The following is a 26,908-nucleotide window of genomic DNA, read 5'->3' as shown; positions in this document are numbered from 1 at the left end:
ACAAGTAAATGTGCTTTAATGGCTTTTTCAGGAAACCTAATCCGTTAAGAGCACAGCGCTGTGTGGTCCACTCCTACATGGCACCATCATGAAGAACTGTGGGAAATGTAGAAAGTGCTGTCTTAGGAAAGCAAGAGCAGAAACAGGCCGTCAGCGTTCCACACTGGTCATTTATTAATGTGGTTTCCATCAGCTCTGAACCCCGCAGTTCCCACACACACTGTGTTTCCATCTTTCAGCTCCTTCTGCAGCCTCAGATCTGTCTGCAGAGGACCACTCAGTGAATGAATACAGTCTATAATTATTGAAAATAGAGTGCAGTGAAATGAGTTAAATAGAATTTAGGCACATATTGATTATGAAAATAGGTATCTCTCAATACAATACTTCTCTGTCTTGGTAAAAATAATAACACAAAGAAAATAATTCATTTTCGAAATTGCTTTCCTTTCCCTGTAAAGGAGCCCTCTCCTCCCCGTGTAAGCCCTTTACTGTGAAGGAAAGCTTTGCATATGTAGATATAAGAATCCTCTACAGAATAATGAAGACATGCCACTCTCCTGAAGGAGACTGGGGCGTCTGTAATGATTCACTGCCTCAAGCCGACCAGCCTGTAGGATTTAGAACCCATTTGGACACAGCTTCTTCCCTGCTTTTGGGCAACACATAAGGACACTGCGACACCTACCAGGGAGGTAAAGGCCCTACTACTGTGTTCACAGATAATGACTCAAGAAAACCGGACTAAAATTTCATTGAAAAACAAGACAAACAACAAAAAATATTTAAAGAAAAAAAAGAGCCACAGGTACTGACATAGAGCATCGTGTCCTAGCCAAATGCTTCCTTTGTTCATCAACCTTTCCTGGTGGCTATGATCAAGCCATCAGTTTAGAATTTCTTAGTCCCCACTGCAGGGTTTCAGCTATAATTATCTGATGTTGCCTTCTTGTAGGCGACTGCAGGATTTATTCATACTCCACCTGCAGTAGATTCAGATTGAAAGTCTATTCTAAGCTGGTTGTATATGAACTAATTGGCATTACATGAACTATGATCAGGATAAAGCTTGTGTTTTGGTTCTGAAGTTTCTTCCTGTGCTTGTGACAACTGAGCATGAGAACTGGACTAGTGAAGGGAAAGAGTAGCCTAGTCTCGTGCAGAATGGAACTTGCCTACAATGAAGCAGAAGCGTGCTCACTAGACAGCTGCAGCACTGGTGAGTCCTTCCTTCTTCCGCACAAGGATACGCAAGAGCTTTCCTTCCACCGTGTCTCAAAATGTGAGAACAGATTATGACTCAAATTTAGCTGTTTTCTTCTTTAAAAGTAAACATTATAGAAATGAGTCTCAGAAGAGCCACAGGGAGTCGTAAACTGACCACCCTCATGTGATAGATAGGTGTGTGAAGAGGAAGGCATCACTAAAGCTATTTATAAACCTCAACAACTCTTCAGAGTCTTCAAGACATTTAACAACTTAAACATCCTTACTGCATCTAGGTATTCAATAAATATATTTGCATATGTTGTGCTTTTCATAAATTAAGATTTCAAATGCATCTTAAACCAAGATGGTACTTCCACACAATGCCTAAATAAAAGCAAATATGATAGCTACTACTCCTGGTCAGAAACCAGACAAATGCCCCAACTCCACTCAAAATGCAGCAGCATGATCTACTGCCCCTACATCTATGAACAGAGTGTCCTTCTGTTACTGTCCCAATGAGGGGAAAGTCAATTATCTCCCCTTATGCACCTCTGGGAACAAGCATATGCCTTAAATTCCCTTACAATTTTATCTCCACTAGACAACTTGATGGATGGATGGAGAAATAAAATAAGGAATCGCTTCCATCTGGGACATCTTCCTCCAGCTCCTGCCACTCTCATCTGACACTCTGGGACATATGTAATGGTGTCAGCATCTCTTCAAATATGGCACCCTTCACATTGGAGCCTCTCAGGTTGGCTTCCTGGAGGTCACACCCCGACAAATCACAGTTCTGTAAGACAAAACAAGACGTGAAGAGCTCAAATGATTTAGGATCTGACTTGGTTTCCCCCACAAAATGACTTCTGGCCATGACAGGACAATATTCCCAAGTGTTCCCATTCTTGGAACCCTTCTACTAATGCATTATGGCAATGTAAATAAAAATGAGCCCCATAGAGGCTCATATATTTTAATACTTAATCACAGGGAGTAGAACTATTTGAAAGGATTAGAAGAATTAGAAGGTATGGCCTTGTTGGAGTAGGTGTGGCCTTGTTGGAGAAAGTGTGTCACTTGGGGAGGACTTTGGGATTTGGAAAGTCCATGCCAGGCCCAGTCTCTCTCTCCCTGCTTGTGGATCAGGACTGCTATAGCTCTCAGTGACTTCTCCAGTACTATGCCTACTTGCCACCACACTCTTTGCCATGATAATAATGGACCTCTGAAAATATAAGTAAATGCTTTCCTCAGTACTCATGGCAGCTCACAATGATCTGTAACTCAGGTTCTAAAGGATCCACTGAATGGCCTCCTCTGACCTCTGTGAGCACCAGGCATGCACAGGGCATACGCAGCAGGCAAAATACTCATAAACATAAAAAGAAAGAATCAAAAGGGCTATATTAATGGTGCAAAGCCATTTTTTTGGCGCAAAGCAAGTTTTTCCTTTAGTTGATCTTGCTGCTCTGCTCCTGGGAACTATCAAGAAATCAAAGCTACAACAAAACAAAACATAAAGTCTGAGATGAGATAAATTTTCATATATAATTCTATCTGTGCCATGTCTCATTGTTTAACATAACACAGCCACTAGATAATTGTAGCTATTTAAGTTTAAATGAATTAAAAATGAAGTAAGTATTTTTAAAATTAGTATCTCAGTTTGTACCAAGCTCAAAGGTCCAACAACTAAGCGGTTGTTAGCCACTGTATACATAAAAATCCTTTAGAGCAGGCAGCAGTATTTGAAAGCATTATGGAGACAAAAGCCACTGAGCCAGGCATGGTGGCACACATTTATGATTCCAGCACTTGTCGGGGCTGAGAAATCACAAGTTTGAGGTCAGCCTTTGCTATATAATGAGTTCTTATGTACAGACAAACAAACTACCTAAGTCTACAAATCAAGAAGACATATAGAATACAGGTCTTATAAAAAAATAATAGACCAAATTAAAAATCTCAAGCTGAGATTCAAACTGAGCATGACGCCAAGTTAAAATGGGCTTTGCATGAACCTAATCTTAAACCAGAAATCATGTAAACTTCTCAAGTGGTTCAAGAAATAAATCTGACCCATTAAATTCTGTTTGGAATTAAACTTTATTAAGATTGCAATATGCTTGAGAAAGACCCAAGAAAATGGAGATGAATGAAATCAAGGCTGACGGAGAACCGTATCAGTCTCCCTCCACATTTGGAACTGGCTCATATGACTTAGGTAACAGTGGTCTATCTAGGTGTAATATCTACCTCTGGATCTGAAAGTCATTCAACAAGCGAGGGACTCCCCCTAGCTCATTCCTGGAGGGGAGAGGGATGCAGGGTCTCACTGTTTATTCCAATCTAGGCTCAAAATCCCACTCCTCTCGACTTGGCTGGGATCACAGGTATGAGTCCCCATGCTTGCTTTCTGAATAGGCAATTGAAAGGACAGTAGCCTTCCAGCTGCCCAGCCATGTTAGGTGGAACTTCACAGACAATTATTCTGTTTATAATTACAGCAGTTTGCATGATCCCACCAGTAATTCTCATCATTAAAACTCTTCAGAGATGGGAGACTTACTTCTAAATCGGTTCCTGCCAGAGTTGCTCCTCTGAGATTACAGTTCTTCAGTTTTGCATTTTTTAAGGTGGCAACTCTGAGGTTAATCCCTGTCATCTGGCTTCCTTCCATGTCCACACCTTTCAGATTAGCACCTGCAAGAAGCATGTTTTTGAAGGAGTTTAACCTGAAAACTTTATAGTTAACCAACGGAAGCAAAAGCATGAGCTGACTTAACAGAGGGGAATGAGGTGAGACCATGCGACTTTTGGAAATAAACGTGAACTCTATCTTTCAACCAACTTGCAATACAGATACCAATGGTGGTAATTTATCTTCTTATGGCATAAACTTAAATGTTTCAGCAATATTTAGAGAAAACAATATTTTCTTTTGATAATTAGCAGTTTTATAATATGCCTCGATAAATGTACAATCAGGGAAACACACAAGCACCTTTTTCCTAAATCCAGGGAAATGAGGTACCCAATTCACAAATAACAAAACACGGCTGGAGTGTTAAAACCTGACAAAACACGGTAGGCTTAACTGAAATTCTTCAATTTTGTCAGCATCAGAAGATTTTCTTTTATTTGAAAATTAGGAGGTTGATATTTAACTTTTCAACTAAACATCTGAGGCATCATTTCCTGTGTCCTGGGTGTGCCTAGCCTAGCCTCTGCCTATGACTGAGGCCAAAGTAGAGCGACACTCCAGGTCTGACCTCAGAGTATGCTCTGCCCAGAGCCTTCCTGTGTCACCTCTAACAACAGCTTTTACTTAATGGTTTCCAAGTGAGAATAGGCAGACAGTCTCTCACCCTCTAAGTTGGCTTTAAGACCCGAAGGATCCTCAAAATTACAGAGCCTCAGGGATGCGCCTTCTGCGTTTGAGCAGAGCATCTTGACTCCCTGGAGATTTGCACACTGTGAACACAAGAGTCCCAGCTGTAAGGGTTAAATTTGATAACATCTGTGCAAGCAATAAGAAAGAAATTAATAGGAAAGGTCCAATTCAACACATCTGCAATTAGTTATTTTCTGTTTATCTTGAAGATGCCTTTAATGAAACTCAGAAAGAGCTGAGAAGTTTTGGAAGAGCTACAATAAAAAATAAACAGCAAAATAACAATAGTATGTCCATTTTACATAGAACATGAAGCTTTGTATATCTGAACTATGATAGCCTATTTCTACCTTTATAAATAGCCCTAGACATTACAAAATAATGTTCAAAATGTATGCAAAATAAATAAGGAGGGAATAAACTCCAAGAATGGCTTTTCTCTTCTGAATCATGAAAGAAATCAAGAAATGACATTCCTGGTGTCATCACTTCAAAGGCCAGGACATTAATGTCATCAGTAACCTCACCACTATCTATATAACACTAGCCACCTATTTCTTGGGTCTTCCTGTATCAACCACTGCTACATAGCATTGCCAACCCTGTGCACAATGCATAATGAAGAAAGCAGAAAGTTAGAAAATGCATGTGTGAGGTTTAAGCGTTAAGTCTTCTTAAGGGATCCAATGCATCCAGGCCTGAACTCTGTGAGATACTGATTAAAACGTTAAGTATCTCTGTAAAACTGACATTAATATAGCTCTTCACAACTGTGACAAAACAGAAGCTGAGTGTTAAAATTTACATAGTAGAGAATACACAATAATTGTATTTGTCCAAAATCCTAAGCCTGATTGAGTTATAAGCATACTTGTCAATGAGATGTTTGGTTTATAGATGCAATTTTACCCAGCTTATAGTAACCTCCAGCAGAAGGAGACAAAAGAGAGGTCATCCCACTGACAGTCAATGGACAAATACTTGCTTATTGCCATCTCTCCATGCCTGGGCCCTAATGAGGAGGTATAGAAGGTCTGCCAAGGGAGATGATATAAGGACACTAAGAGACCAAAATAACTAAAGGATGACGAGATTTATGTACCCGGAAATCTAACAAGACAAGATGTTGACATGTGCAAGTAAATGTCACTGTTTTTTGTTTTGTTGTTGTTGTTTTTTTAATTAATAGTCCTAAATAAGACACATGCAATTTACCCAGATTTCCAAGGTTATTCTGCAGATAAGGTCTACACTCAGGGCTGTACTCTGGGAGCTCATGAAGAAGGGAAGACAGGAGCAACTCTAGTAAACTTTCCCATTTTTAGCCATGTAAAGCTAATGTGGAGCGGAGTGCCGATGTGAGAGTGTGCAATTCAGCTAAGAACACCAGCATCCTAGGTATAGGACTGTCTTACGTTATCAAGAGAGGCGATGTGTTTTAATGAAAGCAGCTGAGTCATTTACTCTTATTTAAAAACATATATATTGATATTATACTTCTTAAATAACACTTATCTTTAAAAGATAAAAATTTATATATTTTGAAATATATATAAATAAAATGCTTTGTAAAATATTTGTGCTGTGTAAAAATTTCTGTGATAAGGTGCAAATAAGAGAAAGTTGACTACATGCTGATATTTGCTGAGGCTAATGGACAAAGATAAAATGGGGACTCATTACATTAGTATATTTTTATAAATATTTGGAATTTTCCAATGAAACAGTCCTTTTAAAAGAAAAAATACAACACCCCCCCACACACACTTTAGATTATAGTTCCCATTCTAATAACTGGTTCTGGCCTTTGGCAAGTCTCTATGCTGTAGATTATCAGCCTATAAAATAAGGTCAGACTAAGCAAGCACTCCCACCAGTCTCTAAGGCTGGACTGGGAATATGCAGTAGAGACAGAGTCACCAGGCTCTATGCAGCCAGGTGACTGAGCAGTCAGAACCAGGCAAAGCATGGCACTAGGCACGAGGAGGACTATGGACTCCTGAACAGTGGACGGCAGCAGGGACCGCTTTGGGTTTACAGTCAAAGTGGAGGATTTCTCCACAAAGGTTCAGAGCTAGGATGGAAAGAGGCAAAATTATAAACCGGGTGAGTAGCTCAGCAAAAGATGGGAGCCATAGGAGTATGCTTTGTGGCAGAATGCTTAGCACATTCTTTGTAGACACTGCAGTACCCATGGCATCAACAACCACCTTCACATACCAAAGGCAATGAGAAATTAGTTGTGACCCTCAGAGCAGGCAGCTCAGCAATAGTCCTCAATATGAGCCAATTTTACTAGCAGTAATGAACTTACAGTCCTATACCATTTTACTTCATCAGTGATTTATATTGGCCTTGACATGATCTATTTAAGGTAGGCAGAGTCCCAGTGAACAGACAACACTATGGCTCAGTTCACAAGAACACCTTAATTAAATAGATCTGAAAAAAAAAAAAGTTGTTTTAAAATAATTAAATCTGTTTTATCTTTTTTCTGTCCCTACCCAAACCAAGCCATCTTCCAACATTTCAATGAAGGCTAAATCTTTCAAACTTGTCTTCATGCTGTTAGTCTGTCTTTTGCCTATTTAAAACTGCCTGAACCATTCATCCTGAGATAGAAAAGAGTGAGTAGCAGTATTTAAAAAGTGTACTGGCTGATTTTTTTTTTCTAGATTTGATAGAAAAAGCTGTAGTAAACAGACTGAACTAATGAATATAAGCAAAATTATAATAATGCAATAATGACTATCAAAAGCAAAATGCTATACCTGGTACAATTAATTAACAAAACAGACTAGAGTCCTGGCATAAAGAACTTAATTTGTTATTGGCTCTATCCTATATATATATATATATATATATATATATATATATATCCTTTATATATATATATATATATATCCTTTAATCCCAGAATAACTCTGGTAGCTGCACACACACACACACACACACACACACACACACACACACACACGCATAAGCACATACACATGACACAGTCTCGCATATGTGCAGAGAGAAAGATCATCACGATGCTGCCTTCCAGAATGATGCCACCACATCCACTTCAGACCCAGATAGTCCAGTCAGCACCTGTCCCATCCACCTGTGAGGCTCAATGCATTTCACAGTCTTTTCAGCTTTACACGTCAACTGCAAATAATAAAGTTCTGACAAATTTAGTCTACTATTTCGGGGAGCTCAGGACCTCGCTTCAGGATTTAACCTTTTAGGTCTATGTTTTGCAAAGGATATGAAAGTCATAAAACCAACCCAATCCACTTTTAGACAAAGTCAGCCACACGGTCATTTATCTGTTTTAAAATAAAAAACTCTGTAAGAAACATACAATTCCTTCTTTTGAGAATGCTCAACAGCCTAAATTTTGGTTTTCCTTATGACTAAAGAACGATTCTTACGTCGAGCACTGATCCAGAAAGATCAGCTCGTTCAAGATTAGCACAGCAGAGATTTGCATGTGCGAGGTTGCAGCGGCTTAAATTGGCCATTTTGAAGTTAATGTATCGAAGGTCCAAACGGGAAAGATCAGCACCACTGAAGTTTAAACCCTGGAATTAAAAAGCACAGACTGTCATGATGCTGAAACCATCTGTCTGAATTGAGTTTAATCACTGTAACTAAGCACCGAGATTATCAGAAGCCATTGGCCTTTCCATCCGTGGAGTTTATTATCAGCTTGAGCAAAGGGAACTGGGAGTACACGGTGTCCGTGGCTTTCATGGGTTCTCATAAAAGAAATCCCACCTCTATATAGTAAGACAGAGATGGCTACACTACACTGACAGGTGAACGGCTTAAAGAGGGATCTCAGTTAGTCACATACCTGCTAATAGCCACGATCAACTGGATAGCAATTATTTTATTAATTCTAAAATCCAATCATCTTACTTAAGGGGAAAAAAGATAAATATTGTGGTGTTCTCAAAACCTGTGATGCTCTAACACACAAAAGTTTTTGCCACTGACCAGCCACACACATATGAGAACATAAACTTTTTAAAGAAACTGCTGTAATTTCCATATGTTACTCAAGAACCGCTACATAAAGCACAATTAGACAGTAAAAAAGGCTGCTCCATCTCATCTGCACTAGCCACTTTAAATTCAATCAAAGCCATGGCTTATAATTAAATTGTATCTTACATTAAAAAAAGAGGAATAAGACAAAACAAAAAGCCCTTGAAGGAAGTGGAACTGCTCTAGATTTGCTGATACACACAGGTCATGCAGTGAACGGTCTGCTTCAGTTACCTGGCAGCGCAGCTCTGACTTGGTCGGAGTGGCCAGCAGAAATCGAACAAATTCCTTCCGGGATATTGGTGAATGATCCTCTGGTGGTTGGGAATTCTTGAAAACAATTTTCAAAAAAAAAAATTTCAATGGGGTCTTTGGGGTGATACTTAGGATAAGTGTAATACTGACCAAGACAACAACAAAACAAAACAATCCCCTCACCTTTATGGCCACTTCTAGGTGTTCAATCAGTGAGTCAATACCAAAAAACCTGGCTTCTTCTAGCACACCTATCAAAATACAAAGCATGACTTTCACACAGAACAATTCATTTTGGATTCTATATAATTTTTCTGTTAAACTCTCACAATAGTGCTGAGGTTCAACAAGTAGGCTTCTTTGCTTATTATTTCTGTGTGTGCTTGTGTGTATGTGTGGGAGAACACCAGAGGAAAACATCAAGTGTCACCACTCAGATGCTGAATCTCATTTACCTGGAACTTCACCCAATACACTGGGACAGCTCTGCAGTGAGCTTCCAGGGGTTCTCCCTCCCTGCTGCCCCAGCCCTTGCTGGACTACAGACTCAGGCTGCCATGCCCAGCTTAATTAGGTCCTTAACCCACTCCAGTTAACCCAACTCTGGTCCTGCCCCTTACAAGGCAAGCACTTGACTGACGGAGCCATCTCCCTAGGCTTGGTCAGTAGCAACAAGTAGCTGTGGTTTAGAATGCTCCCACAGAATGTTGCAAATATTTTGAAAACAGGTTTTCCTCTGAGCTGTATTTGGATATAATCTCATTACTTGGAATACTAAAGTTGGGGGAAGAGTCTGGAACACACACAGTTTTCTAGCAACTCTGGATTACACAGTTGAGACTCTGAGGGTGGGGTGGGAACAAACAAGTTTTTTTTCACAAGAAAAAAAATAGAAACTAATAAGTTACAACAAAAGCTTGGCACATTTCTAGATTATGTTGGTAGTTAAGTAGGTCACGAACAAAAAATCTGAACACTGTCTACTCCTAAAACAGCCATTTAATAGTGATTTTATTACTGCAAGTCCAATTAAAAACAATTAGTCCATTTAATCTTAACAATTCATCTACTTTATTAATGGAGTGAACAGGAGTGACTAGGCTTGCTATCAGTATCTTATAAAAGTCAAAATATTAAAAATGAGTAATATTGAAGTAAATTCACAAAAATAACTCAAAAGTATAATTCAGACACTTGAACTTTCTCATTTCTAATGATAAAGGGGATTTTCTCTCTCACAGGCTCGGCTCAGCTTGGTTAAACACGCACTGCATGTGAGTAAGAGCACACGTAAGCTCTATGTTCCAGATGAGGACTCAAATTTCTTGGTTGGCTAAACTGACTTAGGAATTACAAAATTAACAGACATAATCCCCCCTTTAGCTTCTAAGCTACTGAGAAAGGCCAAGCAGTTAATTGGGAGGAAAGAAAATAATCTTTCCTATGAAAGTTAATCTCCACTTCCAGCCATCCAACTGAGAAGCAACGCTCAGAGTGGCGCATGCTCACAAGCCACCTGGCATACACTCCCTGCCCAGTCTCAGGCACACTCTCAGAGTCACTCAGAGTCACTCGTTCCCTGCCTAGCCTCAGGGCTACTTCTCTGCAACCCTCCCAAGAGGCAGTGTAAGTATCAACCCCAAAAGAAACCCAGAATAAAGAGACTTTCTTGGGCCTTAGTTCACCAAGGTCTTTTGTGTAACTCAAACCTCTTGGGGAATGTGGCATGGCTACTTTTCTAATTACAGGTTTAGAATTAAACTTTAAAGCATCCAGACAAGCTTTACATATACAGAACCCCACAGACAGTCGGTTGGAAGGCTAGTCAGTCTATTTTCTACCAGCACCAGCATCACCTGGACATGGACTCTAGCTTCACCACCCCAGTTCAGTCTCAGAACAACTTACTGGAGATTATTTTTAAAGTACTAAACTCTGTAAGTGGATTTAATAGGTAATATTGTTCCAAGCTCAGGAGACCAGACCAGCAGGAATGCAGACGGTGAAGGCCAGGCTCAAGAAACTTCAGATTGGAACAGTACTCTACCAGAATTAGAATACAGGCATTCACATTATACTCTGGCAAAGAATTTTTGTATTCTCTCTGTGACCCATGAATTTGAGTGAGAGTGAATAGAATACATAGAATACTAATACATAGTGTAATAGAATACATAGCCTGGTGGAGGGAATTTCAAGCTAATATAACATCAAAGCTGCAACACAGGCTACTCTTAGCCTGGCTTACATTGAGAACTGGAAGCACAAAAGAGAAAAAGAAAATTGGAAAAACAAGTATTTTGGTCAGATAAAAGAGTGTTTCTAACTTTGTGGATCAGAAGGGCAGCTTGTTAACGAGACTATCACCATCTCAAAGAGATCAAGCACTGTAATAGTGGACATCTCAGGAACTGACCAGACCTTACCCACCACAGGATCAAGGGTATGAAGGTCCAGCTTCATTTGAAAGACTTTGCTTTGAGAAGACAGGTGCACAGTGAACAACGTGTTTTTTCAGATCCAGCCCTGCAGGTACTCAAGCACCCACTCCACACCATAGTCTAAGGCAGTGGTTCTCAACCTCTCTGATGCTGCCACTCTTTAATACACTTCCTTATGCTGTGGTGACCCTAAACCATAAAAGTCCTTTCACTGCTACTTTATAATTGTAATTTTTCTACTGTTACAGATCCTAATGTAAATATCCAGTCAAACGGTTATTTGACCACCAAAAGGGTGGCAACCCACAGGTTGAGAACTGCTGGCCGAGAGGGACCGCACTAACAGTTGAGAGGGCAGTAGACATCCAAATAATATAAAAATAATACTATTTTGCATGAATATGAAAATGTAAGGATTCTAGGGTCAGAGGTTTCTGTCCAGATTTCAAAAGCAGGCAGTTAGAGATACCAGGAACATGGAATTGTCTGCCAAGGAAAGCTACAGGGAGCAGGCAAAGCCATCCAAGAAGAGAAACCATGGGGATATAAATGGTAAGGACAGGGGTGCTTAAACCTTTGGAACTTCACATTATATGCCCTAGATGCTCCCAGACACGAAACTAGAGCATTTCAAGTCTGCCTTACTCAGTTTGGTCCTACTTCAGTCCTTGTGATGGTCTGAATGAGAAGTGTTTGTTTATGAGCAATGTCCCATAGGCTCAAATATTAGAACACTTGTCCCATATCTGGTGGTACTGTTTGAGAGACTGAAGAGCCTTTAGGAAATAGAGCCTTGCTGGAGGAAAGCTTTGAGAGTTTATAGTCTGGTTGGTGTCATTTCCAGTGTTCCTTCTACTTCATGTGGTCTCCCAGCCTCCTGCTCCAGCTGCCTGCTGCCACGCCTTCCTGCCTTGATGGACTCTTCCTGTGGAACTGTAAGCCCAAATCAACTCTTTCTTCCTTGTGACCTCACTACTCAAATAATAAGAAGTCCAGAACTCAAAGTGAAGAAACAGTCATTTAATCCAAAGAAACAATACCAACTGTGATGGTTTGTATATCCTTGGACCAGGGAGTGTCACCATCTGAAGGTGTGGCCTTGTTGGAATAGGTGTGACCTGGTTGGAATGGGTGTGTCACTGTGGGTGTGGGTATAAGATCCTCACCCTAGTTGCCTGGAAGTCAGTCTTCCACTAGCTGCCTTTGGATGAAGACAGAACTCTCAGCTCCTCCTGTGCCATGCCTGCCTGGATACTGCCATGCTCCCACCTTGATGATAATGGACTGAACCTCTGAACCTGTAAGTCAGCCCCAATTAAATGTTGTTTTTTATAAGACTTGCCTTGGTCATCGTGTCTGTTCACAGCAGTAAAACCCTGACTAAGACACCAACCTATAAAAGTCCCTTGTGATAGAACTTAAATCTACTTAGAATCCAAATAAAAAATTTGTGGGCTAAAGAAACATATAAGCAAAGATACTCAGATAGAAAGACTACCTATCCATCCTGGTACCTACACTGCCATACTTACAGTTCTCCCATGCCTGTGAAATACTTACCCAATAAGTTAATGCCATCATTGACAATGAGCTGTCCATGACGTAAGTAGTTCAAAATAGGTTCAAAGTACTCAGGACTTCGGTCAATTAAGAATGCTCCTCTATGATCTTGCTTATTTCCCCAGACACCTGTGATACCATTTTAATAAAGAAAATCCCCCCATAAACAAAAACAAAGTCAGAATTTGTAGAAGAAAAAAAAAGTCACATAATATACCATCATATCTTAACTGCTATAAAAACGATTTGATCCAACCAACGCGAGTTACAAAGTCAGCTCAGATAAAAATGGACCACAAAAAAGTGAGAACAAGTCCTACTGACCTTTGTCCTTGAACATGTGCGCCAGCATACTGTCAGGCTCTTTATTCACTAAAGTGCTCCTAAGAATTCAGGGAAAAAAATTGATTTCTTCATGTGTCTTTACAAACAAACATATTTAAGTCAAGAGTACACTTGAGTTCAGCTGTTCTCTCAAAGAGATGCATGCTACAACCTGGTAGGGTGATGCTGGGAAACAAAAATGTGCAGTAAGTTGCCAAAATCCCTTCTGATCTGGCCATTCCTTTGATTTCATGCTGCATTATTATCTTTTCATTTAAATACTAGCAAGACATTTTATTACAATATTCTTGATCTTATATTATCTGATCAATAAGTTGTTGTTTCTAGAAATATTGCTAATTTCTATGTGCAGTTTGTTTACCACTACATCTAAAAAGCAAACTGTAAAGCTGAATTGATGCTTTATTTATGCTTTCTCTGACATGAAAGCTTAACTTCACTTAAATTTTTTCTTTAAAACTTTCTAAAAATGGTTTCAATCCACATATTTTTAGGAAGCATTTGAAAATCTTGTAAGGAAATTGAAAAATTGAAGGAATCAGTACACAGTCCTGTTTATTCTGTTTTGCCCTTTAACACACACACACACACACACACATGCACACACACACGCTACCTACCTTGTTGTTGTGAAGTATCGTCCTCCTACATTTAATGTGAGCCAGTCTGTGTGGGATCCTAGCAATCCTCCAGGTGGTCTAGTATCTGTCTGAGGATCTAGAGATGACAAATAAAAAATAATAGAAATATTAAGATTAAAGATTCTGGGAAGATAGTAAAATAATTTCTCAAAGCAAAACCTCATACAAATCTACCAAAGTTCCAAGACAACCATGAAGATACAACCCAAGAAAGAGTGCACAAAGCTGCTAGTTTAAGAGAAGGAAAGTCCTTTGGGTGATCAGGAATAGTCTCGTGAGACCAGATTTCTTTTTTTTTTTTTTAAAGATCTATTTATTTATTATACGTAAGTACACTGTAGCTGTCTTCAGACACTCCAGAAGAGGGCGCCAGATCTCGTTACGGATGGTTGTGAGCCACCATGTGGTTGCTGGGATTAGAACTCTGGACCTTCGGAAGAGCAGTCTGGTGCTCTTATCCACTGAGCCACCTCACCAGCCCGAGACCAGATTTCTTGATGCCATCCTTTATGTCATAACAAAGTGAAATAACTTACTTACAATACCCAAAAAAGGAAAGTGTGGGCCAATAATTTTTCAAGTGCTTCTTTGTAAAACTGACATAAATGTGCATATTTAAAGTTTACAATTTGATAAACTTTGATGTGATTCTACATCTGACTTTCAAGGGTAGAGCCATAAACTGTATAGGTTGCAGGATGCCAGAGAAAATTGGTTCCAAAGACTCTGGGGAGAATCTCTCAGAGTCCTTTCAGACAATCACTAGACAGAGCGGCACAAGCACTAAGGTACGCATTAGTGCGCTTGGGGAAGGAGGAACAGTCAGTACATGACTGATGTACCTCTGACAACGTAGAAACTCAACCACTTTAACACAAAGATGTAGGCAGGAGGCTATACAAAATATGTTAAGCTGTTGGAAGACCCTATTAGTATTGAAATATTGATTATTCCTCTGAATTTTTATGTGGTTTTTGAGTGGGATAGAGTGGATGTGATATTATAATTCCATCACTCTCTGAATTCTTGGAAATCAGGGCTACAAATATGGAAGACAGGTAAGAAAGTCAAGACAGCAGAAGGTAAGCAAAAACCTTATAATCCTGAATAGACCCTGAAAGACCCAGCATGAACCCATGAGATATTTTATATCATATTATAGAACATAAACATCTCAACTTATATGATAAACTTTACAATATACAGCATAACGTAAATTTTTATCTCTAGCTACTTATATATCTCCAACTCTAGTCATCAAAAGGCCTTATAACAATCCTAACCAGACTGTATCTTGAACATGACATCAAGTCATAACAATAATGTTCTATGTCTGTAACAAAAAAAAAGAATAAGATGAACACCTTATTACACTAGAGGTAAAGGAACCATGAAAGGCTAGTGACATTGAGTTAAAAACGAATAGGTTTCCACTGACCGAATGAGACACATGAGACATCAATACATGTAGAAGATGAAAACTTATCAAATATTTCTGAGTCCAAGAAGTCACAGGAATAAACAAAATCCTAGCAGAATTGTTTTGTTACTTTGGGCGGGGGGAGTAAGTTAGGGAACTGAACTCAGATCTCTATACATAGCAGACACTGCTTCTACCACTGGATTAAACCCTAGTCTAATTATTTATTACTTAATGAATGATTTTTTTATGACTAGCCTGCAAAAATAAGCTTTCAATCAGGCCAGTGGGTACATGATGGAGAAAAGATTTGCTCATAGTTTAAGATGGAAGTAGAAGAGGCTATACATTTATTTTGTTTTTTTTTTGTTTTTTTTTTTTTTTTGAGACAAGAGTCTTACAATGTAGCCTTGGCTGGCCTGGAGCTCACTATGTAAATCAAGCTATCCTGGACCTCACAGAGATCCACCTGCCTCTGCTTCCTAAGCAAGTACCAACATGCCAGAACAGTTCCTTTTAATGTGGCTACTGCCTAAGCAAAGACTCCTAAGAATCCCCTCTACTCATCCAATCCAATGACAGTAATGCTTTAAAACACTTAAACACACACCCATGGGTGAATATACAGAACAAACTAAGTAGTCATTAAAGAATGGTTGCTTACTTATGTATTAGGTCTTTTCATTAGAGATACTTAAATATATATGCTTTCTTCCAAATGAAAGGATAGTGGCTGAAGCCAAGTCATGTTTTCATGTTAAGATCTGATGGGTAGTAAAGGACTGTCAAACACTATGTAAGGAATACATGGGTACAAGTAAGTAATATAATACTAAAGAAACTCTAGCCATTACTTTCAAAGAAAATTATTTCTAAAATCAAAATTATCATGTCATAGGTCACAAATGTACATATCTAGGACATCTTAAAAGCATGTAAAGGAGGAAATATATAGACTATAATTATAATTCTTATATATAACTATGTAATTTGACATAAACTCATTGAAGAATAAAAAAATGTGAAGACCTGAGTTTAGTCATCATGATGTTTTCAATGTTAAGTCATACAGTTCCTTGTAAAGCTATTTACTGTTTCATGTTTATTACTGTGGCAAAAAAAGGATAGGTAAAGTCACTTACCAATAAATGGTTCTCCTTCACACACAAACAACACATCATCATCCCTAGGAAAACCAGAACGGAAAAACCACAGTCAAAAGCCAGAAAGCATGCTTGTTAACTGACGGCTCATCTGAGCTGCTCCTCAGAGCTACACATGACAAGCCTTCTCACCAACCTGCCTCCAAGGAAACTGTCTCCAGGGCTCTGTTTAACCCTGACCAGGTCTAAAAATCAAACACAATTGATTCTGCATATCAAAGTATTTTTTAAATGGAACAAAACAAAACCTCACTATCAAAATTTATGAATTTGGTATATATTAATTGGAGAATGTACTAATTTATGTTCAAAATACATGACTGAAGCCATAGGCAACTTTTGTCTTGAACTCTTTACTTCTAAATAAATTATTGGAGTGCTTTCTCACATAATTAGCAGCTGGGCACTAGAAATTAAAACAAACTGTCATACTAAATCCTGAAAAAATGAAAACCTGAGCAACTCTGTTCTAAACACCTGCTCACCACCCATCTGCCATGAGCACACTTAACTATCTCAGCTCACCCATCCTCTTGGATTGCCAGTAGACTCTCCTCCCTGACCACCCTTGCTCCATTAGTGTAGCTCAGTAATCAGAGACACTGCTGTGAGCCAGAAAGCACAGTGCAGGCCTCATACAATCCTGTCACAGTCATCTCCATAGGACTTACAGGAGTTATTTTGTGGATCAACATAGGATACATTGTGCTTTTCATGGGAATAGAATTTATGGTTAAAAATTAGATTGATATATAATATTCAGTGCTGTTGGCCAATTATCCATAGAAACTGAGAAAATGAAAAAACTAAAAAATTCTAATTTATTTAGATTTATATTTCAATTTATATTTTCTACCTGCTCAGTTTGCTAGTTAATGTTTCTAGATTAGAATGAAAGTTTGTTCTTACAGGCAAAAATCAAACTGCTAACCCCTCACTTCTCAGATGCTTGGTGTACCTGATGAAAATGATTAGAACTTACAAAGGAAGTCTATTAGACTGGAGGTGAGTCACTCTGCCCTGGATTTGAGTGTAGATTAATCGTTATATACAATATCATCTAAAGTATCACAGTCTTTAGACCATCAGATTAAAAATGTATGCTCTGCCTATCAGATGATAAGTCAAGCAAAGCTTGAGAGCACACACTGCTGGTGTGGTCTCTACCTGGAATGTCTCCTTCATCGACTTCCTGCTCAGCTACTTCCCTGTCCTACAACTGTCTCATCACTGGTGGAATGAAGTGAACGTAACACCTGTTTCAAGCAATAATCTACCTGGGACACTGAAAAAACAAAAAGCAGCTTTAAAAAGTAATATTGTGGTAAACCCCTGCTATTATCTCTAGTTAGAATTTTGTACTATTTAGCATCAGCTCTTTGTGATGTTTATAGATTTTTTAAATAATGAATTTAACAATAAACAAGGGCATGTAAGAGATTTTTAAGTTTTTTAAATTACTATAAAGAAGTTCTCAGTGCCAGATATAACCAATGTCTCTATTTGATCAACAGACTTTAAACTCAAGTGACTTCCAGATAATCACTTGCAAAAACCCAGCTTTCAAAACAGCAGTGACACTACAGCATAGGTGGCAGCTCAATGCCAAGAAGCAAGGGTACACTACTGACAGCTTTAAAAAGGGCAGGTTACCTGATCAAAGCAATATCATCAATCAGTCCGCCTTTTCCATTATATACACTGGTGGCTTTTATGCCGAGTTTACTGCTGGCTACTGAGAGCAAGTCAGACAAAGTTCCGTATACAGCAACCACCTGTGAACAGATGAGATTAATTTGAAGAACACATACAACGAATCACTGACATTACAGATTAAAACTTAAGAGACCCTTTAGGAGACTCAGCGCACTGCCTGATAGGCAATTACTCTGTGCCTCCTATTGTAGCAAACTCAAAACTAGAAAAGAAGAGCCTACAGGAAGAGAGGACAGAAGAGTATAGGGGTCAGAGGGAAGGGAGGACACCACAACATGGCACACGGAATTGACTAAGGGGGGGCTCACATGGGCTCACACAGACGGAAGCAGCAAGTATGGTCCCTGCATTAGTCTGTATCAGGTCTTCTGCATATGTTAATGGCTGTTAGCTGGGTGGTTTTGTGGTCCTCCTAACTATAGGAGCAGGTATATCTCTGACTCCGGTGCATACTCTTGGGACTCTTCCTCCTATGGGCTTTGCCTTGTCTTATATCTTGTTTTGTTGTTGTCTCTTGGAGGCCTGCTCTTTTCTGAAGGGAAACAGGGGTAGTAGATCTGGAGGAAGGGAAAGGTGGGGGACAGCTGGGAGGAGTGCAGGAAGGGGAAGCTGTGGCTGGGATGTATTATATGAGAGGAGAGTCTATTTTTAACAGTACTAAGAAAGAAAGAAAGAAAGAAAGAAAGAAAGAAAGAAAGAAAGAAAGAGATTGCAGCCAACCAAAAGTAATATAGAATCTTAATGTTCAACATGAATTCTGAAGATAAATCTGAACTTAAATTTAGATTAGTATTTTCTATCAGTCAACTTGCAACAAAATATATGGTTTGTAACTTTAACTAGTAATAAAGAAAACAGTGTTATCTGCCGCAGTTTTATGAGGAAATGAGTTGATGCCTAGTAACGTGCCTAAGCCTGAAGTCCTTATGATGTTGTTCTTGTGTAATAATATCTTGTCGTTCTTATGTAGAAATAGCTTTGTAGGAATGGCTCATTTTTTTAGAGTAGCAATAATTTTCTGCTGCTTAGCACGTTGTCCATCACATCAACTATCATAGAGAAGGTAACAACTTCCCACCTCATTAATTTTTCAAAAACTATTATTTTATGAAATCCAGGTTTTAGCATCTAGCATTCAGCAGCACACATGTGAACTTTCTACCACACTTTTACTGAACAGTGCTGTGCTAAGCAACAGGGTAAGACAAACAATGCTGAAACACAACGATTTTACTTAGGAAACAACCTGTAGTAACTAACAAAGTGAGGGTTACTGCCCTCTCCTATGGTTCAAAAGAGAGCGCCCCCTAGAGGCTCATAAATGAGAATGCTTAGTTTCCAGTGGGTGAAACTGGGAAGGATTGGGAAATGTGACCTTGTTGGGAGAGGTGAGTCACTGGAGGTGGCCTTTGAGATTTCAAAAGCCCATGCCATTCCTAGGCTATTGTTTTAGCACCATGCCTGTCTGCCTGCTGCTATGCTTTCTGCCATATGGTCATAAGCTCTAAGCTCTGAAACTGTAAGCCCCAAATGAATACCTTCTTTTATAAGTTACCTTGGTCACAGTGTCTAATCATAGCAATAGAAAGATAATCAAGATAATAATAGGGTCCCTGTTTTCAACTTGCCATGGAGTCAACTTTGAACATGACAGAGAAGATGAAGTATATGGTATAATTGCAATTTGAAAGTGCTGTTTATAAAAGGGTTAAAAGCGAGTATATTTGGATAATGGAACTATGATTGACTACTAATAATTTTCAAACTTTGTTTTCCAAATTTATTATGAAAAACCTATATTACTTACACAGGGACAGAAAAATTTTAATTTATTTTAAAGTCTCCATGTTCTTGATATTAGTTTTAAAAATAAAATTTATAGTTGCCAATCAAATAATTAACAATATTGACAACCAAAAGATCATCAATAGAGAAAATAGAACTAATTGGAAGAACTGAAGAGTTCTATAAAGTTGAAATTTTCCCTTATACTAGGCCAATATACTTTTTACTTTGGAGAGTTATTATTAGCATTTGTTTACCAATTTACAGTCATGTCTAACATTCTTACAACATTTTACATAGCACACTATTAATATGAAATGGCTAAATTATGCATGCTGATTTATCTAACCAAAACACCAATAACAATTCTTACCTAAAATGAAGAGCTCAGTTCACTCTACCTGCAATTCTAATAAAGTTCAAAAGTGAAAATGATTTTATTCCTTAAAAAATGGTCTAACACTCTTGAGGGCAAAAGGGACAATATTAAAAATTGAAAATTCTAGCTGGGCGATGGTATTACATGCTTTTAACCCAGCACTTGGGAAGCAGACACAAGTTGATCTCTGAGTTCAAGGCCAGCCTGGTCTACAAACCAAGTTCCAGAACAAACAGGGCTACACAGAGAAACCCTGTCTTAAAAGAAAAAGAAATAAAATTCTGACAGTATTAAATGATGGGAAGGATGTTATCAACAGGAAGATTAATGTACTACTGGTGGGAATATAAGCACACACAATGACTTTTTAAAAAAAATCTGCCATTATCTTGTAAAGCTAGACCCTTGATGGGAGGTAGGGAATTAAGGAGCTGTGATTAGACTTAACTGAAATCAAGAGTTTATGAAATAGCTGTATGGAAAGCTATGATCTTGCCACCCAAGTAAAAAGTTTAATCAGACTGGATAGATAGTACACAGGCGACATGAAAGGATGGCAATGGAGAGCTCTGATGAAAGGGTTAACAGAACAGGGAAGGTAGATATAGGGTAGAGAAAGGAATAGGAGGAGTGTGTTAACCCAAACTGAAGATTATAGAGGCCTTAGAGAAATCTACTGGTTTCTAAATTTTTAAAAATCCCATATATGTATGTATGTGTATACACACACACATATATATACAGGAGTACCCTGCATGGGTGGACAATGCTGTTCAAGAACACATGCGTCATTAAGTACAGATCTCAGGGTCAGATAAGGTATACCTTCCCACCAGTTATCTGTGCTCAAGGAGGCCTCAGAGGTAACTGAAACAACCACAGGCTATTGCCATCACTATTGGTTATCCACCATAACTATAACTAGATTGTAAGACCCTTCTGCTGACAATATCACTGTTACTATAGAACATAAGACTCAACCTTGATTGAGAAAGAAACGCTCTCCCTACTGACTAGTTTACTAAGTGCAAAAGGTGCTATGCAGGATGCTGGAGGAAAAAAAAAAAAAAAAGACATCAGCCGTCCTAATTCAGTGCTGGAGCCTACAATACAGACTTGCCTGGGAGAATGTGCCACTGGTGTAATAGTGACAGTTATGGGGATAACCAACCATTTTCTAATTAGATATGAGGCCTACTCCAGAGGGCGGATTTCATGCCTGGTATATAAAACTAGTCAAAAGCTCACAGGCCTTAGAGAGGAATCTACTGCTGCTATGTTAAATTGTCATGCTGTCAAACTGCCTTTTAAATATGTCTGTTTATACTCATAGATTAACAGTGCTCCACTCTGGTGAGGAGGCTTCTTTCTGCAGTAGGTACCAGATAATGGTCAGACTCAAAACTGATCAAAGTGCAGAGTCGAAGTGAGCATGTGCGCTCAGTTGTGGAGGAATCATGCATATTAACTTCCCCGATCCAAGTCTCGGGAAGCCTCGGAAGAGTGGTCAGAAAGAACCAGCTGGCAGGTGAGGAGCGCTAAGAAATGCTGACTTCTGGACACAACTGTCCAACACACCAACTCACAAGAGCTATAGTTCCTGCTAAAGACCTGTCTTCCATATCAAGCCAGTCCAAACTTCAGCATGAATGAGGGAGGGGGCCCCAGGGTAAGGCCTAGGTGAAGCAGCTATTAACAGCTGAGGCTGCTGAAGGAGGAGGAGTCATTTTCCTCTTAAGACATGGCTGGTGGTAGGTTGTCCATACTCAAGTAGATGGCTCCATACCCATGTGCATATAAGCAGCACTAATCAAACGCAGGGGTTACTTTTTAAAATTATATATCTGAGTCCAGGAGGGGTGTGAGTGTAGGAGTCGGTGAAAACCAGGAACATTTGAAACTCTAGCGTTCAGCTTATAGGCAGTTGTATGCCACCCAACATAGGCCCTGAGATTCAAACTTCAATCCTCTACAGGCAAGAAGTATTCTTAACTGCTGAGCCATCTTTCTGGAGAGGGAGCAGGGGATGGGTGTAGGAGTGGAAGGGTTGAAGATGGTTCTCAAATTACAGCCCAAAGCCTGTAATGGCAAAAATTACCAGAACAGTGCTAGAATTATACAGCCTAGCCTCACTCAGACCTACTCGGGTTGGAGGACACCATTGATTTTCAAGTCTCCCCAGTGGTTCTGTTCATAAAGCACTCTAGGAAATTCTTGTCCTATATGCTAAAGTATACATATATACAGTATTGTATATGACACAAGTCTGTTGATACGGATAAACTGTGGTAATGCTTTAATAAATGGCTTTCACTAAAGCATTGAAATGTAGACGTTATCACTAAGTGGTAGAAATAGTAAATGAAAAAAGTCAAGTTTGGGAAAGACTTAGAAAGCAACAAAGAGAAACAAAATTAATGAAAATGGCTTTTAGTATTTTCCTTTTGTTTTGATGTACCATCAATATTTTGTATTGCAGTCTTCTATATACATCAAATATATTAAAGAACAAACAAACTGAAAGAACATAAAGCTCTTACTAAGGGTCAGATTCCGTGAGTCATATTTTCACCTCTAATAACATAATGAGTTCAAGTCTGAATATATGATACCAACAACATATTTCTGACCCAATACCAAGTTAGAAGAAAAGTGATTTCCTGGACTAAGAATGCAAACATCAGTCCAGAATACAGGTATTTCCTTGCCTACTGTGCCTGCAGTATTTGGCATGGAGGTCCACACACACACACACAGCACTTCTTAAGTGGTAGCTGAATGAATACTGCATACAAAAAGCCTGTAATTTGCCCAACTCATTATTGATGGCACCAATACAAGGCTGTTCAGAACCACACGTTTTATTCAGATGTCTGGATCTTTATTATATATTCTTAATACTAACCTTTACAGGGACTATTAAAGAGATTAAAGGAAACTGGAAGGCATATAGAGAAAAGATGAAAGACATAGCTGACCTTTCTGGAGCCAATATCAGCTCCCTCCTCCCCCATAATTCAAACACATCAAATGTTTTGGGAGTATAATCTTCAAAGCCCATCAGTAGAATGTTTCTGGGCTTGAGGTCAATCAATTGTGTATTTATTTAATTGTAAACTGTGTGCCACCATCAGGAATAGTTTCCTAAATAATATGAGGACTTTTATTTACTCAGACTACAAACTGGCCAGCAAGAATCTTTTAAATATTTATCATTAAATTTAGTGAGATTCTGCTAAATATAAGATTTCCTTTAAACAATGAAGGTTTTTATTCTTTTCCATGGGTGTGTTTGAATGTGTGTAGGCACATGTGTGTATTCGTGTGCATGATCCTGTGTGCACATTCATGTTGAAGCCCAAGATTGATTTGAAGAGCCTTCTTCCATTGTTCTGTACCTTATTCACTGAGGCAGAGCTTCTCCACTCATCCCTGAGTTTGCCAACATGGTCAGCATAGAGAGCAGCTTCTTCCTGGGACCCCTCATCTTTGCCTTCAGGGCCTGGGGTGACGGGTGGACCGCTGTATACATCTACCCAATATTTGCTTTTTAGGATCCCTACTCTGCTCCTCACACTGGCCGCCTGTGCAATCCTATTAACCCCTGAGTCATCTCCAGAATCCCAAAAGTTTTTAAAAGCTAAGGTGAAGGAAAAAAAAAAAAATCCAAGACCCTTGCCTGCATGTACAGGAAAAAACTTTTCATGTCTTGGTCATGACCTGTCATGATGAGGATGACCTCAGCAGACCACGAGCTAATAGTTCAAAGAACAATATACCCGAAGGAAGAAGTTGATTATAGCAGTTATTAAGCAAAGACTTTTCTTAAAACATGCCATTCATTGGCTTCTGAGATCCTTTTATTTTTTAACTTTACTGCTGATGCTAGGAAAAGCAGCCAGCTTTGCCGCTTTCTCAGTGTTTACTGTGCTTGCATAATTAATACCGGCTTCAATCTGCAGTTTCTTTGAGGTTTTAAAGTCATTTAGCACTTAGTTGATGGCTAATTCAATTAAGACTCCCTGATGTAAACCTCTATAATGTACTTACAGGCTTCTATACATTGTATGTCAAAGAGAACCAACTGGTAAATAAGCTGTTGGCTATTGACCTATTTATATATGGAGACCTCTGTTCTGGAAGAAAACAAGACCAGCTTGACAAGTTCAGTAACTGGAGGCTCCCATGCTTTTCCAAATTAGAAAAGCCAAGTTGTTGTTTTTTTTTTATTATTATTATTTTGTTTTCAAATTAAAACACACACACACACACACACACACACTCCTCCAAAAAGCCCCAAGAGTCATCTTACACCTTCCATGGTATTCTCATTTCATTTAGAAAATATCAGCTCTTTCATCAACATTAAAAGCACTAATCAGTTACACAAATCAAAAGTGCATGCTGGTATCTTGATGTATGGTGATGAAATCTGTGCCTTTCTACATCACAGCCCACAGCCCAAAGGCCACAAAGCAAGGCATTCAAAGAACTTATTCTCCTGACTAGGGCATTAAAAGTAGACACCAGGTAAGTAAAGAGACAAGCTAAATGATATATTCTACTTTAGAGACAGGAAACCAAAGTATTTCAGAGTAGCACTTCATTTGGGAATATTTTAATGAGCGCCCATGTCATGTTTATGCCAGTCCTGATTAGATATAGGGACTATATATACACTACATATCCACATACATAAATGCAGGTGGTATGTATTGTGATCTTTTCAAATAAAAGTCACTTTAGTATTATTTCCAACTTCTGAAAGGAGAGGAAACAGCCTTGTAACATGTTCTCTAGCTTAGGACTGGGTGGGACATAGTTTTTTAAAAAATATTGAATGTTAATATTTTTCGGTTCAGTCCTATGATCATTGTAATGCATATGTGCCCATACTCATTTGAGAAGTACTTTCCCCAATCTTCGGAGATTCTCAACATTTTTTATTAAGTAAATAAAATTAACCTGGAAGCTCACAGTCAAAACCAAAGTTTTAACTTTTTAGAAGTTTTTAAAAATTTAAATAATATACCAAGAGCAACCCACTCAGTTTTACAGCGACAATAGCATACAGTGAATTCAGAAGAGATTTAGAGCAGAGCTGAGCACTTATGAGGAACTCTGATCACTTTGACTTCAGGGAGTCACACAAGAGTGGACACTGGTGAAAAGTGCTTATCAATATGACTGTTAACACTGGGTACACTAAATCTCTCAATAAAAACCGACACAGACTACTAGCCAACTACAGTGTGGCCCAGGAACAGCTGATGGTCAGAACTGACAGCCTTTTTAGCCTGTATTTCTGAAGCACTGGCTGAGCTTATGTGGATACTATTTTTGTGTGAATATCCAATCTTTAAGAAAATAAAATCGCAGAGCACAAACCCCACTGTGGATCAGATTTCCAGAATCTGTTTATTCAAAACTGCAGAGTGGTTGAAAGACACCACTCCCCACCCCCTTCCCCCGCGCCACTTTAATGCCCTTGAATAGTTCTGCTATGTATACGCGGGGCAATCAGAGTATTCTGGTCAATTATAGAGTGGAGCCAATGTACCTTGAACTGAAACTTTAAAAGGGTTCATTACTTTTGAGACTTTAATTAGGCTTAGGTATGTGTGGGGCAGTCATTTAACCACACATTACTAGTCCGCCAGAAACAGCCAACATTTTCCAAAGAATAACTTTCAAGGGTGGGGCAAGAGGCAGCTGCAACATCGGAAAAATATTTAGCACCACGCCCTCCACAGAGGCCTAAACGCAGCTAAGGCTACTGTCAAATCAAGTCATTCCGAAGGTCTGCTGTCACTGTCCTCTAAGGAATCAAAACAAGGCGGCACAATAAAACGTGTATAAAAGTTTGTACGGTGGCGGGGCAAGGGGCCCGGGGCACCTTGAGAGAGAAGGAAAGTGGTTCAGACCAGGTCCTCATTCTGAGGATGTCACTCGACTGTCCCCTGGAGTTTTCTTCTCCCGACCTGGCCAGGGTCACCCGCCTCCATGATCACTGCCTCCTCCCCGGGCAGAGCATTACTCAGCACCGATAAGGACAGGAAGGCGCAGCGGGAAGGTGGGAGGGGACCTCGGCCAGCGGCTCAGGTGACAGTGGCGACTCGGAGCCCCGCCGGCCGAGCTGCCCCGGGCTGCCGGAGGCTGCGGGGGTCCCCGGGTCGCGCCCCCGCTGCCGCTTACCTTGCCGTTCCTCGGGCTGCCGTTCAAGAACAGCGTGACCCGCCGCATCGCGCCGCCCGCGCCGGGTCCTGAGGGAGCCGCCACCCTCGCTCCCGGCCCGCCACCCGCCGCGCTCCGCGCCCGCGAGACCCCTCCCGCCTCCCACCCGGACTCTCCGCCCTTCGCCACCTTCCTGGTCGGCCCCACACTCCTCACGCACGCACCCTCAGTCCCACACCCCGGGGTTGGCCGATCCTCCTTCCCACCCCGCCCCTAGGCTCCTCAGCCTGCTAGCGGCCCTTCCCCCCAACCGCTCCCAGACCGACGCTGAGCTGCGCCAATCAACACGCTGTACCGGCCAGCATTTAGCCAATCAGAG

General features: G+C 39.7%; 1 protein-coding gene across 4 annotated transcripts; it reads right to left on the bottom strand.

Annotated features, from left to right (window-relative positions):
* On the bottom strand, positions 1-26,837 carry Kctd9 (potassium channel tetramerization domain containing 9). Of its 4 annotated transcripts, none has more exons than XM_021181543.1 (12): positions 26,551-26,837; positions 18,129-18,250; positions 16,455-16,498; positions 13,872-13,968; positions 13,231-13,416; positions 12,907-13,035; positions 9,089-9,156; positions 8,885-8,980; positions 8,032-8,181; positions 4,584-4,689; positions 3,785-3,918; positions 1-2,008 (listed from the first exon to the last, which is right to left on the bottom strand). In XM_021181543.1, exons 5-12 carry the CDS (start codon positions 13,256-13,258, stop codon positions 1,892-1,894), a joined length of 828 nt encoding a protein of 275 aa, XP_021037202.1. In that variant the 5' UTR covers positions 13,259-13,416; positions 13,872-13,968; positions 16,455-16,498; positions 18,129-18,250; positions 26,551-26,837; the 3' UTR covers positions 1-1,891. The 4 variants fall into 4 exon arrangements, with proteins under 4 accessions (XP_021037202.1, XP_021037201.1, XP_029324880.1 ...); XM_021181542.1 differs by having other exon boundaries at positions 13,231-13,289; XM_021181544.2 differs by having other exon boundaries at positions 151-2,008; positions 13,231-13,289; positions 26,754-26,804.
* Between the last annotated feature and the right edge of the window lie 71 nt (positions 26,838-26,908).

The sequence above is a fragment of the Mus caroli genome, chromosome 14, assembly GCF_900094665.2.
Source record: "Mus caroli chromosome 14, CAROLI_EIJ_v1.1, whole genome shotgun sequence".
NCBI classification, from domain to species: Eukaryota; Metazoa; Chordata; class Mammalia; order Rodentia; family Muridae; genus Mus; species Mus caroli.
This window is presented reverse-complemented; position numbering and strand designations above follow the sequence as displayed.